Source organism: Rhinopithecus roxellana, chromosome 17 (assembly GCF_007565055.1).
Source record: "Rhinopithecus roxellana isolate Shanxi Qingling chromosome 17, ASM756505v1, whole genome shotgun sequence".
In the NCBI taxonomy this organism is placed as follows: domain Eukaryota; kingdom Metazoa; phylum Chordata; class Mammalia; order Primates; family Cercopithecidae; genus Rhinopithecus; species Rhinopithecus roxellana.
Window position 1 is genome coordinate 20,836,036 of NC_044565.1, and position 15,912 is coordinate 20,851,947.

The following is a 15,912-nucleotide window of genomic DNA, read 5'->3' on the forward strand; positions in this document are numbered from 1 at the left end:
CTATCTCACTCACTAGATTTTAAATTCCTTGTGGACAGGGACCGTACCTCATTCGAATTAACTGCCTTCACCCAGTGTCCAGCCTCTTGGGGCCAGGCAAAAATGTGGGACGAATCACTAAGCAGTGTCCTATCCACCCTCCTTAAAGAAAACTCCACCCCTGTCATTATAAGCCTGTTTCTTCTGCTTCTGAATGGCCTGCAGCCCCAGGTTCCCAACTATCAGGCCCCCTTGGGCTGGTCCCATTCCTTCCGGGTGGGTTTGAGGTGTCATCCGTTGGAGCTTGGCCGCCAGCGCCAGTCCTCCCGCCCGCCCTCCCTCCCACCCTCCCACCACATCCCCACCCTTCCTGCTTAACACTGTGTGGTAGCAGCTCAGCCTAGCACTTCCTCTAATGGCTAATGCTTTTGTGGGAGGTTCTGAACTAGGGTTAAAAGACAAAAAGCTCTTCCCCCTCTCCCCTCCCCCAGTTCTAGTGTTGCTTCCTCTAGTTCTGACGTTCCCGTTGCTGTATCCCTAGATCCCGCCTTTGTTTTAAGCTCCAGAAGAAAGCCTTCCGGAGACTTTGTGACCTCACCCAATTTCCAACATTCCAGATTGTCTTTGCTTTCTCCCCAGACTTTAAAATCAGTGTTCCCTTCTGAGTCAGCTAGGAGGCCAGAGGGAAACAGTAGGGCTTTCGAAGCTTATCAAAAGTAAACCTTGCTCTTTTGAAAAAGCATTTTCCAAAGCAACGTGGGGACAACGTGGGGTTAAATTTTACACAGATTGCTTACGAGCAAGAGTTAAGCGGCTAACAAGACATGAAATCTTACGGAGAAGCAGGTAAAGCCAAAATTAAAAACTCCCTCCGAGTCAGCCCATTCTGCGACCCACCTCCTCCCCTTTGCGGCAGGGGGCTTTCCTGCAGTGGCACTGCCCACGCATACTCAACCAAGAGACTCAGACCACGCCAGCCATGCCACGAAGTGTGTTTTATTTTCATTATTCATACAAATAATTTTCTATAATATTCCAGGGCAAACCGGAGAATTTGGCAGTCCGATTGGGGGGGGTCCCTTCAGAGACCCACAGGCCGGTGGCATCGGCGCGGAGTGCCCAGGTTCACAGTGCAGCTTGTGGCTCGTGTCCATCTTGCAGGTGGCTCTTCCTCCACATCACGACTGGGGTCTCGAAGATGACGGGGGTAGGAAATCCTCCAGGATTTTAGGAAATTTCACTCCGCTTCTCCTGCTCAATGGCTGTGGAGAGCGGGAAGCGGGCGCTGGAGGGAAGCTGCAACCCCCACCCGCAATCGAGGTGCTTCCCAGTGTGGGCGAGGCACCCACGAGGTGTGGGGATTTAGAAGGAAGCTTGGGGCTGGGGCGAAACAAGGCGCTTTGTGAAACTGAAAGAGTGGCCGGGGCCGCCCAGACCGCGGGCAACAGCCGGGTGCGGGGTGGAGGAGTGGGTTTGCAGGGAAGAGCAGGGTGAGGGGCTGGACTGGGGCGCGGGAGACCGAGGCACACTCACTCTCTTTGGTCGGCAGGGTGTTCTTCTCCTGCGTCTCCGTTTTCTTCAGCTTGGCCTTATCGAAGCTGGCGATTTCCCCCATGTCTGGTTTGTCTGCCATTTTCTTAAAACAATCCTAGTGGGCAAACGAAGGCGCTTGACCTGGGGCTGGGGGCCGGCGTCCCCCTCCGCGCTCCCCGCCGACGCCTCTCGACGTGGCACTCGCGCCAAGGCGTGGCGAGCAGCCCCAAGGCCGAGGATCTGGGCGCGTCCCGCGCCCCCCTTCTCGGTCCCAGGGCGTGGTCGCCGGCCCCTGGGTCCCGTCCGAGAAGGGCGCCTGTCGCGGTTGCGGCGCGCCCGCCCGGTGCACAGGATCCGGCCACACCCTGGGTGGGCCCCCAGCCCCGGCGCCGCACTCACCGTGTAGTCGGGTTCCGAGCCCGGGATCCCGGTGCTCCCACTCGCGTTGCTGCAGCAAGAGACAAAAGAGCGGCGCCCGCCCCTAGCCTTATATACGCCGCGCCCCGCCCCGCCCCTCACCGCCGCAGCAGGGGCGGCGCTGGCACCCGAGGGGCGGGAGCAGCGCGGGCGGCTCCTCGCCCTGCCGCGCCCTCCGCTGGGCTGCCAGCCCGGCTGGGCGCGGCTTCTCCCGCGCCCGGCACCTCCAGCTCACAGTGTGCCCTGCGTGGGGGCTGTAGTCGCCGCCAGGGTGGGCGCCAGGCTCCGGGGTTTGCTTTTGCGGCTACATTTCCCCCTTTCCGAGAATCTGCTGTTCACCCCGCAGAAAGGATATGGGACCGACTGGGAAGGGTGTGTGGTTTTGTGCGGGTGCAGATATGATGTGTAGCCGTAGGTGTGGATGTGCGGGCGTGCACGCGCACTCTGCAGCAATCCTTGCTCTAGGAGACGCCCCACCCCTGTCGCCCCCACGCCTCTTGCTTTTGCTCCTCCAGAGTCCCCTTCCCTCCCCCACTTTTCCTCTCCTTAGGGAGGCTGAGTCCTAAGCTGGTCCTGCACTAAAAGAATTCGAGCCGAGGGTCCAGTAGTGGAGCTGGAGCGGGGACGGGGGGGAGGGGAAAGGGGAGGGGAGAAATAGGTTTCCAGCGCTGTTTGCTCAGGTTGGGGGCGGTTGCCCTCTGGTCAGTCGTCCCATGTTCCCTGAACTGGGCGGTTCCAGCAGTATCGTTGGCGTGGCGGGTGCTCCTTAAATGCTGTTAGATGCATTGTGTGAAGGGCTGTTGTGAGAACAGGGCTTCCCGAGAAGGCTCGCAGTGTTCTTTTTCTCGCCGAGCTCCTAGAAACACTGTTATCAGTGGGTGCGGTTTTCTTCCTTGAAGTTAACCTTGAAGATAGTAGAGACCCACATGCCTACAAACGTTCTTGTTTTTCTTATTAACCCATTGTAGGAGTAGTATACTGCAATTATTCACATCTTTCTTAGAAAAGTTGTATTTTCAGCCTGTGCAACACCGTTAAGTAATAAGTTCCCTAAATTACCAGCTCAGGAGTTAAGGCTGGTTATTCTTTTATTTGTCCTGACCTTTCCTTTTTCAAGTGTGAAGTATTACCAAGCCCTTTAAAGTGGGATTTGGTGGTAACAGCCTAAATTCGGTCCTGATTTTATTTTATTTATTTACTTTTTTTGAGACAGGGTCTCACTCTGTCATCCAGGCTGGAGTTCAGTGGTGTGATCACGGCTCATGGCAGCCTGGACTTCCCCGGTTCAAGTGATTCTTCCTCCTCAGCCTCCTGAGTAGTTGGGACTGCGGGCGTGCACCACCACTAGCGGCAAATCTTTTGTATTATTTTTGTAGAGACGAGATTTCACCATGTTTCCCAGGCTGGTCTCGAACTTCTGGGCTCAAGCCATCTGCCTGCCTCAGCCTCCCAAAGTGCTGGGATTACAAGCCTGAGCACCACTGCCCCCTTCTCCCCTCCTGATTTTACCTGCTTTTCTCACTTTCCTTCAGTGTGTTTGGAACAGTGGGAAGAGAGCTTAGGCTTGTGTGACCTTGGGCAGATCTTTTCTTTAGTTTCTTCATCTATAAAATAGCTTTGGCATAAACTTAGATAAAGAAGAGGCATCAAGTGGATACTTTTTTTTTTTTTTGAGATGGATCTCACTCTATTGCCCAGGCTGGAGTGCAGTGGTGTGATCTCAGCTCACTGCAACCTCTGCCTCCTGGGTTCAAGCGATTCTTGTGCCTCAGCCTCCCAAGTAGCTGGTATTACTGGCATGCGCTACCATCTCCAGCTAATTTTTGTATTTTTAGTAGAGATGAGGTTTCACCATGTTGGCCAGGCTGGTCTCAAACTCCTGACTTCAAGTGATTCGCCCTCCTTGGCCTCCCAAAGAGCTGGGATTACAAGTGTGAACCACTGTACCTGGTCTCAAGTGGATACTTAAAATAGCAACCTCATTGGAATATCACACTCATATTTGATGAGTGCATTGGTTAACTTCTGCTGCAATATGCCATGTAACAAACCACCCAAATCTCAGGAGCTTAAACAATTATTTATTCTTGTTCCTATATGGGCAGGTCAGATGGTGCTGGGCTGGGCCAGACTGGGCTTGGCTCCAGACTTTGGATTGGATCTAGGTTTGCTCCACAGGTATCTTATCCTCTGGCTGATTCTTTGGTGATGGCAGAATAGCAAGAGGGTTGTCCTGCAAGATAGTGTAGAAATGTTAAAGTGTCAAAGCATGTCATATCCTATCATGTTTGCTATCATCCTATTGGTCAAGCCCACCATCAACAGAGTGGGGAAAATATTCCACCTGTGGTAAGAGAGGGAGGGTAGTGAACATTTCTTGAGTGAAAGCGGAACTTCACAGGCAGGGTTGGCAAACAACTGTAACACACAGCCCCCAAAGTGGCTTAATGCAATACAAGTTTATTTTATTTTTTGATTTTTGAGATGGAGTCTTGCCCTTTAGCCCAGGCTGGAGTGCAGAGGCATGATCTCCTCTCACTGCAACATCTGTCTCCCGGGCTCAAGCAATTCTCCTTCCTCAGCCTCCTGAGTAACTGGGATTACAGGCATGCACCACCACGCCTGGCTAATTTTGTATTTTTAGTATGGATGGGGTTTCACCATGTTGGCCAGGCTGGTCTTGAACTCCTGACCTCAAATGATCCACTCGCCTCGGCCTCCCAAAGTGCTGGGATTACAGGTGTGAGCCACCGTGCCAGGCCTACAAATTTATTTTCTACTCATGCAGCAACATTCTATGCTGATGTTGCTGGTCAGGCAATTCTTTTCTATGCAGTGACTCAGGAACTCAGGCCCCTTCTCTCTTGTTACTCTTCTCTCCTCTAGGTCCTTGAGGTCCACACCATCCAGTCAGTGGACGGGGAAAGAGGAAAGGCTAGAGGCCCACACTAGAATTTTTATGGACCAGGCTTGGAAGTAGTCTCCATTACTTTCGTTCTCATTTCTTTGGCCAGAGCTCGTTCACTTGGTTTCACATAACTGCAGAGGAGGCTGGGAAATATAGTCTAGCTGTCCCTAGGAGAAAAAGAAAGCAGGGTTGGGTGGTCTTGGAGTGGTCTCTGCCATACACTGTTGAAGGATCTGCTAAATAGAAAATAAAAATATCCAGATTTTCAGAGACAATGACTCTTTGGAGGGTTTCACTAGCACTTGACATCTTTTTAGTTGCAATGCCAATAATTGTTTAGGTATTATTATAATACATTCCCAGGCCCCACCTTTGACCTGGGTGTAGGAATATTCAATTGTACCAATTTGGACCCATGGTGAACTTCCATTCCAACTTCCCTTTATTGAGAAAACAAAGGAATTGACTTCTAAATATAGCTATGGAGACATATGTTTGGTGACTGAGTGAGTATGCAAGACTCCCAAACAAAGGAGCTTTAAGGGGACTTGCAGACAGACATTCCTTATTCTTGCTCAGTGCAACCCTGTGGCCCATCTCTACCACAGCAGGCAGCCTCTTTGGCATTAATTGCTGAAGGACAATGGTCAAATTTATGTCTCAGCCAGTCCCATGGGCAGTGGTTTTAAAACATCTTCCTATTCTTTGACATTTTCCCACCATTTCTTGGGTACAGACTGGCCTTAGTGACTTTATTTTAGTGAATAACACATGGAAGGAATGATGCCTTTGTGACTTCTGAGGCTAGGTCGTAAAAGACCACATGGTTCTTTCTGACGTTCTTTCAGGATACCTCCAAGTTGTGAGAAAACCAAGCATCTACAAGGAAAGGCCACGTGTTGGCATTCCAGCCACAGCCTCAGCTGAGGTCAGAGCCAATAGCCAGCATCAACCACTAACCACACAAGTGAAGGAGCCTTCGAAGCTTCAAACTGCCTCAGCTAATGCCAAGTGGAGCACAGATGAGTTGTCCCTGCCGAAATTGCAGACTCATGAGCAAAATAAATGTAGTTGTTTTAAGACACTACGTTTGAGAATATTTTGTTACACAACATTAGATAACTGGAACACCATGAGGTAGATATATTATAACCTGGTGATTCCAGGCACTCAGATCTCATTTGGGGATTTTTTTCCTACATACTTAATGTAACACACATATACTTATTCAATAAATGTTTCCTGAATGCTCACACAATATCTGGGAGCATTCTGGCTGTGGAAGATACAATGAAACTCTTGAGTTACAAGTGTAGTGTCAGTCAATAATATTCACGGTCATGGGTCATGCCTCCTATTCACTTATGACTTGGAGTGCCACTTACACATGACAACATTTCAGCCTGCTGCTGGGAACAGATTTTATACTGTTCACAGATGGAATAGGCAAAGCTGAACTACTAAACTGCAATGATATTGCCATTTTCTTTGTCAAGAAGGATGTTCTGGAAAATGTAGAACTAATAAGAGGAACTAAGGAAGTCTTGATGACTGTCAACCTGGTGGGGGTGGGGGATGCCTTTGGAGGCTTGCCATGGGGCTTCATTCCTCAGACTTGTCCAACTTGACACTTTTATCAGAGACTGGAATGAGGATGTAGATAGAATAGTGATTATGTTATGAAGGATGAACCTCTAAGCTCCAAAACCAACTGGATCCCGTGAAGAAATGAACAAAATGTGATGAGATAAACCTGATAGAGACAGATGTGGAAGCCTCCTGGCCCTAATATTAATCCTACAAATACAGGGAGAGATGATTAACATGGTTAACTGGCAAATGGCAGTGAAATTTGTGATTGTGTGGATAGGAAGAAAGAGTCCAGTCCAGATTTCCTTTGAATGTAAGAAAACCATTCACTCCTGCTATAGGACCTTTGCCCCCATTTATGCTCTTCTTGGTCTAAACATACGCATTGTGCACATTCTTCCTTCATTTGGGAACCTGCTTAAGTGTCTCTTTCCTCAGAGAACTCTCCTTGGCCACACATACAGAGCAACACCCTTGTCATTCTGTTGTCCTTTAGTGTGTTTCAGTTTTCTTCATAGAATCCATCTCCAACCAATATACAAATAAACATGTTACACATTCATTTCTTTGTGTATTGTCTATGTTCTGCCACAGAAAATGGGACACCTCACCTGTCTCGTTCACCACTGTATCCCCAGCACCTACGGCAATGCCTGACATATAGTAAGTGCTCAGTCAGTATTCTTTGAACAAATGCATAAACCTGGGCAGTTTCCAGGCAGAGCAAAAAAATTCTTAACTTCCTAACTGAAATGCAATGAGCTACTTTGAGGGAAGTGATCAGTTCACTGTCATTGGAGGCATTCAATGAGAAGAGGCTATCCTCAATGAGAAGAGGATAGTCAAGTATTTGGACTGTTATAGAGATGGGCCACAGTAGGCTCACAAGTGGGGAAACCTTGCCCTAGATGACCTCCCTGGTCCGTCTGTTGCTACTATTCCATTTGTGAAACAGTCTCCTTCTGAGTGCCAGTTTTGCCAGCCTGAAAATTTTACCAGCCTGAAAATAGTTGCCAGCCTCACACAAAGGAGGCAGGGGAAGCAAAGAAATCAGGCTGTGAATTCCATATTTTCCACACCATCAAAATGCTGTATGTTTTTGTAGGTTATGGGGCTGAAGAGCTCATCCAAGATAAAATTGTGAAGAAAATAAAATGAGTGTTTGAGGTTCAGCCTCAGCAGAGATTGTTCTGCTCTGTGGAGAACAGCGTGGGTTAACGCCTACGTCAACCTTGGCAGTTGCTTAGGTAGCCCAGGTGGCTAAAGGCCACAGTGTGAGTGAGAATGTTACTGTTTGATTTTTCATCTTTGCCGCTAGAATAGCGATGATGACAGCGACTCACGTTACTGAGCAGACACTGTGTTCCAGATTCGGCAGTAAGGACTTCACATGTATTATCTTATTTAATCCTCGACAAAATAGTGTGAAAGAGCAGGATTTTAAACATCTCTGCTTTAAAGTATAGGTATCTAAGGCTCGGTCAAGGTCACACAGCTGGTCATTGGTATTGCTGGGATTTGAATCCCAATCTGGCTGATTCCAAAGCCTGGGCGCCTCACCACTGCACCGCCCTTGCCTAGACCCTGCAGCAGGATTTGCAAACTGCCAGCCTGGATCCAGCTGGCATATGTATTTTATCTGGTCATGCTAAATTTAACAAAAACTTCAGCCAGCCCTCAAACATGGGAAGATTTCCGAGCTGAAGATCTAGTAGCACTGGGTCTGTATTTTCTCATGGTAACACCACAGTGAACAGCTGCCCCCTTGAAATGAGGCATGTCCTCTTCACTGTACTGGATTTCCTGTCATTCCCTAATGTCTTTCCAGCATGGAAACAAGGAAACAAGTGTCAGTTGCTGCTTATTATATTTGGGCTGGTGTTCTGCTTATAGTACAGAAATTTTTTTTTTCTTTTTTGAGATGGAGTCTCGCTCTGTCACCCAGGCTGGAGTGCAGTGGCGTATTCTTGGCTTACTGCAACCTCCATCTCCCAGATTCAAGCAGTTCTCCTGCCTCAATCTCCCTAGTAGCTGAGATTACAGGCATGCGCCACCACTCCCAGCTAATTTTTATATTTTTAGTAGAGATGGGGTTTCACCATGTTGACCAGGCTGGTCTTGAACTCCTGACCTCAGGTGATCCACCCGCCTCGGCCTCCCAAAGTGCTGGGATTACAGGTGTGAGCCACCTTGCCTAGCCAGAAATATTTCTTGATCCTTGGTCTCTGTGTGAGCCAGCCTTCAAGATGGCCCCAGCGAGTCTCTCTTGTTCCCATCCTTGTGTAGTCCTCTCCTCTATTGCACTGGGATTGTTCTGTGTGACCAATGGCATATGCCAGAGATGATAGTAAGTCACTTCTGAGATTCAGTTACAAAAGACTGTAATTTCCATTTTGGTGCCTGGCTCTGTCCTTCTCTCCCTTGGATTTCTCATTCTGAGGGAAGCCACTTACCATGTTGTGAGCAGCCCTGTGAAGAGGCCCATGTGGCGAGGAACTGAAGCCTTTGGCTCGCAGCCAGTGAGCAGCTGAGACTTGCCAACAACTGCATGAGTAAGGAGGAAGTGGGTCCTCTAGCCTCAGCTAAACTTTCAGAGGACTGCAGTCCTGGCTGTGGAGTTGATGGCAACCTCAGGAGAGACCCTGAACTAGAGACTATTCAACTAAGCTGCTCTTAGAAACTGTAACTTTATGTTTTATGTTGCTAAGTTTTGGAGTAATTTGCTTCTCAGCAATAGATGAACTAATTCACTCTCAAAAATAGGGAGAAAATACATAGAGATAGCAAGTAGAACAGTGGTTACCAGTGGCCAGGGGGAGGGGAGAATGGGGAGTGTTTGTTACTGTACAGAATTTCAGTGTGAGATGATGAAAAAGCTCTAGAGATGAATCATTGTGATGGTCACCCAATAATGTGAATTCACTTAATGCCACTGAACTGTACACTTAAAAATATAAACTATATGCTATGTATATTTTACCACAATAAAGAAAAAAGTGAAAAAAGTGAGGAGAAAAGATGGAACAAGAGTGCCATGTGATTCAAGAAAAATAAGAAAGCACATTTATTTGTGACAGTAAAGAATATTTGTATCATTATAAAACCTGCCACAGTAAGAGATTTGACTGTACGTGGGAAAGATAGGTGATGCCAATCTTAATGAACCAGGCCCATTTTGCTTCTTCACATGATCTGTCTGGCTCCTGTAGGTCTTTGAGTCAGCTGAGCGTACTGTAGAGCAGTGGTTTTTAAATTTTCTTTGACCTTAGAGGTCACTCCCCCAAGAAGCACATTAAGTGCCTTTAATATTGTTGCCTAGTCCTCAGATGAGCACACACAAATGATACAAAAGTTTTACTAGAACAATATTCACCCTTGCTCCGAATGAAGCACTCTGACCTTCTCTGTCCTATTCTATTCCTTTTCATTAATTTTTTAAAAATGTGAAATAATGATAGATTCACAGGAAGTTGCAAAGATAATAAACCGAGGTCCCTGGTATCCTTCTCCCAACTCTTCTCAGTGGTAACATCTTACATAACTATAATAATTCAGTATCAAAACCAGGAAACCAACATTCATGCAATTTATAGACTATTTCCAGATTTCACCAATTTTTACATATATTTATTTGAGCATGTGTAGTTAAGGGCTTTTATTTATTAGTATATTTTTTTGAGATGGAGCCTCATTCTGTTGCCCAGGGTGGAGTGCAGTGGCATGATCTTGGCTCACTGCAACCTCTGCCTCCTGGGTTCAAGTGATTCTCTTGCCTCAGCCTCCCAAGTAACCGGGATTACAGGCTATTTTTTTATTTTTTAAGTAGAGATGGAGTTTCACCATATTGGCCAGCCTGGTCTTGAACTCCTGACCTCAAGTGATTCATCTGCCTCGGTCTCCCAAAGTGCTGGGATTATAAGCATGAGCCACTGCACCCAGCCATAGGCATTTTTATTACATGTGTAGAGTTGTATTACCACCATCACAATCTAGTTACAGATTTATTCCATCACCACACAAAGAGTCCCTCATGCTACCCTATTATAGTCCCACACATCCCCACCCATAACCCCGGCAGCCACTAATCTACATAGTGGACCCTGTCTCTATATTTTTTAAAAAGACAAAAATGAGATCCATCCAAGTTATTGAGTACTTCATACACTTTTAATTATTTGTATTCCTATGGTATGGGTGTACTGCCTATTGAGGGACATTTTGGTTGTTTCATATTTGGGCTATTAAAAATAAAGCTGCTCTGAAGATCTGTGTGCATTTTGTGGGGTGGACAGAAGTTTTCATTTCTCTGGGATAAATGACCAGGGTTGGGAGGCTGGGACTGCTGGATCATTTGGTAAGTGTGCTGAGTTTTGTAAGAAAATGCCAAACAATTTTGCAGAGTGGCTGTATTGTTTTACATTCCCACCAGCAATGTAGGAGAGATCTAGTTTCCCAGCATTCTCACCAGTACTTTGTATTGTCAGTGTTTTTTTTTTTTTTAAATTATTATTATACTTTAAGTTCTAGGGTACATGTGCATAACGTGCAGGTTTGTTACATATGTATACTTGTGCCACGTTGGTGTGCTGCACCCATCAACTCATCAGCAATTGTATTTATTCTAATAGGTGTGGAGTGATATCTCATCATGGCTTTAATTTGCATTTCCCTAATGGCTAGTGGTGTTGAATGGTTCCTTTCCATTTTATCATTTTATTACAAATGCTGATTATGACCTGTCAGTTTGATTTTATTACCCACTAATTGGCTGTGACTAGCGGTTGAAACACCACTGTAGAGGGATCCCTTCATTGGTGGCTTAGCGTCTATTGTTCAGAAATCATCCCTTTCACATCTAAACTCTTCTTTCACCTCCACAAGACAGATGTTTCTGAAATTTGATGTGTAACTCAGGTGTTCTCTGGAATCTGACCAAGATCTGGCTAAGAATGATTCCAACTCCTTTTGGATGCTTCCCCATGATTTTTCTGAATTTTCAGGCAAGTTCTGTTCTTATAGTTATTTCTCATCTCTCAGAGTTTTTGTGTCTCCACATTAATGCACCTCCATATGTAGATAGCCCTTGGCCTTAATTTCCTTTTTCAGAGGAACAATATAAGGCTGGTATGTGCAGTACAACTTTTATCAGAGGTTTGTGGGTTATGGGGAGAGGCAGACATATTTTTAATGACACATCCTTGTGCCATTGGGGACCCTCCTGTGCTTCTCCCAGGTATTCCCAAACTTACAGTATCTCCACCTACCCCCTAACTTAATTTTATTTATTTATTTTTGAGAAAGGCTCTTTCCCTGTCACCCAGGCTGGAGTGCAGTGGTGTGATCACGGCTCACTGCAGTCTCAACTTCCCTGGCTCAAGTGATCCTTCTTCCTCAGCCTCCAGGCAGCTGCAACTACAGGTGCATGCCCAGTTTTTTTTTTTTTAATTTTTATTTTTAGTAGAGATGAGGTCATGTTATGTTGCCTGGGCTGGTCTGTAACTCCTGGCCCCAAGTGATCCTCTTGTCTTGGCCTCCCAAAATGTTGGGATTACAGGCATGAGCTACCTCCTGTACCCTTTCCGATTCTCTCCTTCTCTTAATTCTTTCCCTTGAGAAATACCAACTCTCCTCTTTCTCTCCAATAGAATAGTGTACTTGTTCAGTGTACAGCAGAACAATGTTCCTTGCTTCCTTCGTTCTGGCTGAAAGGAGGTTTTTGGGCCCCCTTTCCTACTACCAGCAGCTAATCCCCAAAGACAATTCCTTTCCTCAGTGGAGTTTTGGTGCTAGCTGCTAAGTTAATACTACCCCATGGGAAAGCATAGAAACTTCCTGAGGCTAAGTTTGCAAGGCTGGCTGGTTTCAACACACAGGAATGAACTGGCTCTGTGAAGAGGGCCCCAGGGAAGGCTGTCCAAGCCAAGAATTTAAGGAAAGTAGCAGTTAGATCTTGGGGAATTTTCCAGGTTAGGAACGTCAAGGGGAAGGCTGACTCATCAAGAGCCCCCCGCCTCCATGACTCTGCCAAGAAAACAGACACTGAGATATGTCAGCAGCAGAGGATTTGGCGGCAGATGCAGCAAGGATGGGGAGAGTAAGAGCCAGGAGAACCTTCTCTTCCTGACAGCCATGAAGGAAGGAAGCACCTGTGCCTTGAACCTCTCTGGGGAGGAGAGAGGAAGGAACAGCTCAAGACCAAGCATTTCTGCAGGGAGGCGGAGTGAAGCCTAGCAGACCACTTCAAACAGGAAGAGACTGAGTTTCCTTTAATCGGCTCACTTACTGCCCATCTGCCAGTGTGGGCACCCAAGCACTGCCAGAGAAAAAGCAAGCTGCGTTTTTCTTTCTTCCTAAGTATGGGTCTCAGTGTGTACATTTTGACCTCTTTCCCTGATATACTGCATACAATTTGAAAATCTCTCCCACTTGCTTTTTTCTTTCTCTAGTCCCAGTGTCTGTATGTTTTCTGTAAAGAAGTACAGTATAATAGTGATCCCAGCCCCAATATGGTGACTGGCTGGGGGACTGTGTTAATTATCCTCTTTAGATTGCAAGGAACAAAGGCTCACTTGGGATCCCTTAAGCGAAAAGGGCATATGGCAAATGCCCTTGGAATTCCGTGGAAGCAAAATCAGACAGGTTCAATGTGCAGGATATTTATTGAGTTCCCTTGAATTCACTCCTATTGAAGCAGAAGAAGGAAGTGGGATTGGGGAGAAGTCAAGCTAGACAATGTAGGCTTAATGACAACCTCAGTACCCCCAACACACCGCAGGGGACCTCTGAAGCTAATATTGTCCCAAAGATGGGCTGAGACTGTAAGGGTGAGGTGGCTCTGTGCAGCCAAGGCAGTGCTACAGAGAATGACACCTGGAGGCTATCTGCTGGCAACATTCCTAGCCAGCTGGTTCAACAAGTCCTTTCTTGAAGGGGAACCTGAGTAGTCCCTTGCAGTGTCCATCCCAGGGGACTTAGGCTAAGAATGCCCTAGGGCTGGAACTAGACCACTGCCAGCCGCCCCGGGAGCTGTGAGTTTCTCCCTTGCCTGCTTTCTTGACCCTTCTGCTCTCCCTATATACTGTCTCTTCTTCCTCTGTGCACCTAGTCTGATCTCTCTGGGGTACCACCTGAATGGCCCTTACCGTGTTCTGATCAAATGCTGGAGGAGCCATCTACATTGACCTAGGACGGTGATTCCCCAATTGTGTTCCATGGAATCCTAGTTCTGGAGCTGTTACTATGTCCTTCAAAAACTGAGTGATATTTATATATGAGTTCATTGTACTCTTTTGCCTTCTTTTGTCTTTAGGATCACCTAGGGTCAGGAGTTTGAGACCAGCCTGGCCAACATGGTGAAACCCTGTCTCTACTAAAAATACAAAAATTAGCCGGGCATGTTGGCTCACGCCTGTAGTCTCAACTACTCGGGAGGCTGAGGCATGAGAATCACTTGAACCCGGGAGGGGGAGGTTGCAGTGAGCCAAGATCACACCACTGCACTCCAGCCTGGGCTGGAGTGAGACTTGGTCTCAAAAAAACAAAAAACAAAAAACAAAACAAAACAAAACCCCAAAACCAAACCAAACCAAAACCAAAAGCTTTTACTTTCCTATTTCCTATTGGGTATTGCTATGCTTCTATTTTGCGTGAGTTTGAAACTCCTCTATAATAGAATATATATATATATATATATATATATACACACACATATATATACACATATATATATATACAGGATGTTTATTAAGGAGTTCTCTTGGATTAGCTTCTATTTAAGGAGAGGAAGAGGATATATATATATATATAAATATCTATTACATCACATATAATACATATAAAAGAGGATGTATTAATATATATCCTCTTCCTCATATATGTAATATATCTCCTTCTTAAAGAAAATGCTAGCTGGTAGTGAGAGGTGGCAGTATAGGGAAATGGGTGAAAGTTTGAACTCTAAAGGTAGACTTTGTGAGTTTGAATCCAACACCTACTAGATGTACGACCTTGGCCAAGTAACTTAACTCCCTGTGCTAAGCTTCCCTGATCAAGGGCTGCACACAGGGTGGCTTCTGTTATGTGGAGATACTGGGTGACTGGTATGTTCATGGCAGTTATTTTATGAAAACTATAAAGTCTCAAGCCCAAAATGTATTTTAACAAAATGGTATATATATATGCACCAACTGGAAAAAATAATACTATTGCTGTTTCATTTCTGGGAGGCTGTAAAGCATATTTTTCTTAGTGGAGAAAGACCTTTCCTTGGAGTAAGTGTGTCCATGCACTTTTGGAGAGACGCTGCCTCTTAAGCCAGGATTCTGGCCCATGAGGAAGTTCTACAGGGGCCGTAGCAAGAAGGAAAGCAGATCTTTGACCCTCCCATGGCCAGGGCGGCCTATAGTCTGCAGGGGGAGGGGTCCTGGGCAGACAGTCTTCCTCAGCTAAGGCCACTAACATTAGTCTGTGAGGCCAGGGCAGATATTGATCGCCATTCATGTGACAAAAGGAACTTCCTACCCAGGAAACAACAGATCTCTGGCAAGGAAGAAAGAAGAAGGAAAGAAGAACACCCCACACTTCCTTAACCCAGGTCATAAAATGACCAGTTGCCAGATGCCAGGACAGTATTCCAATAGCTGGGGGGCCTCGGGGGCCAAGTGGAGGTCACGGCAGTCAGCCAGCCAGATCAGGGCAGGGGTTGCTGTTAGCATGTTGCATCTCTCGGAAAGACTGGCCAGGCACTGGGGGTTCAGCTCTTGAGGCCACTGTTCCTAATGAATGAGTGGGACTAACAAGAATGGTAATCCTGAGGTTTTCTGCAACACTCATTTTCTTCACGGCCCTATTCCCTGCAGCATTATTTATGATCACGAAAAATGGCAAACAAGCCACGCTGTGGTAAGTTCTTCAGGCATTAGGAAGAATCAGTAGATCGTTATGTTTTGAAGTATAAGGCACACTCTCAATTGGACTGGCCACATAATACATGCTCAAGAAGTAGCTGGTTTAAAAAACATCATTAAAATTAAAGAGCTTATCAAAGATGTTCTTGTTATTTTATGTATATACGTATGTATGTATGTATTTTTGAGATGGCAGAGTCTTTCTCTGTGGCCCAGGCTAGAGTGCAGTGGCAAGATCTCGGCTCACTGCAACCTCTGCCTCCGGGTTCCAGCGATTCTCTTGCCTCAGCCTTCGGAGTAGCTGGGATTACAGGCACCTGAAACCATGTCTGGCTGATTTTTGTATTTTTAATAGAGACAGGGTTTTGCCATGTTGGCCAGGCTGGTCTCGAAGTCCTGACCTCAGGTGATCTGCCCACCTCGGCCTCCCAAAGTGCTGGGATTACAGGGGTGAGCCACTGTGCTTGGCTTGTGCTTGTTATTAAAAAAAAAAAAAAAAATCAGAAATACAGAAGCATAGAGAGTAGAAGCAGAAAGACCCTCTTTCCTTCCCTTCCCCACCCCACACCCATCTCACTC

At 46.4% G+C, this 15,912-nt stretch overlaps 1 protein-coding gene across 1 annotated transcript; it reads right to left on the reverse strand.

The window, feature by feature from the left end:
* Positions 1-955: 955 nt before the first annotated feature.
* Positions 956-2,070, reverse strand: TMSB10 (thymosin beta 10). Its single transcript, XM_030921518.1, has 3 exons — positions 1,912-2,070; positions 1,513-1,627; positions 956-1,241 (listed from the first exon to the last, which is right to left on the reverse strand). Exons 2-3 carry the CDS (start codon positions 1,610-1,612, stop codon positions 1,207-1,209), a joined length of 135 nt encoding a protein of 44 aa, XP_030777378.1. The 5' UTR covers positions 1,613-1,627; positions 1,912-2,070; the 3' UTR covers positions 956-1,206.
* Positions 2,071-15,912: the final 13,842 nt, after the last annotated feature.

Bases quoted from the DNA above. Each gene is read 5' to 3' on its own strand.
- TMSB10 (XM_030921518.1), bottom strand. From the start codon at position 1,612: ATGGCAGACAAACCAGACATGGGGGAAATCGCCAGCTTCGATAAGGCC. The intron at 1,242-1,512 runs GTGAGTGTGCCT...CGCTCTCCACAG, and splicing joins CACCCTGCCGACCAAAGAGA to CCATTGAGCAGGAGAAGCGG.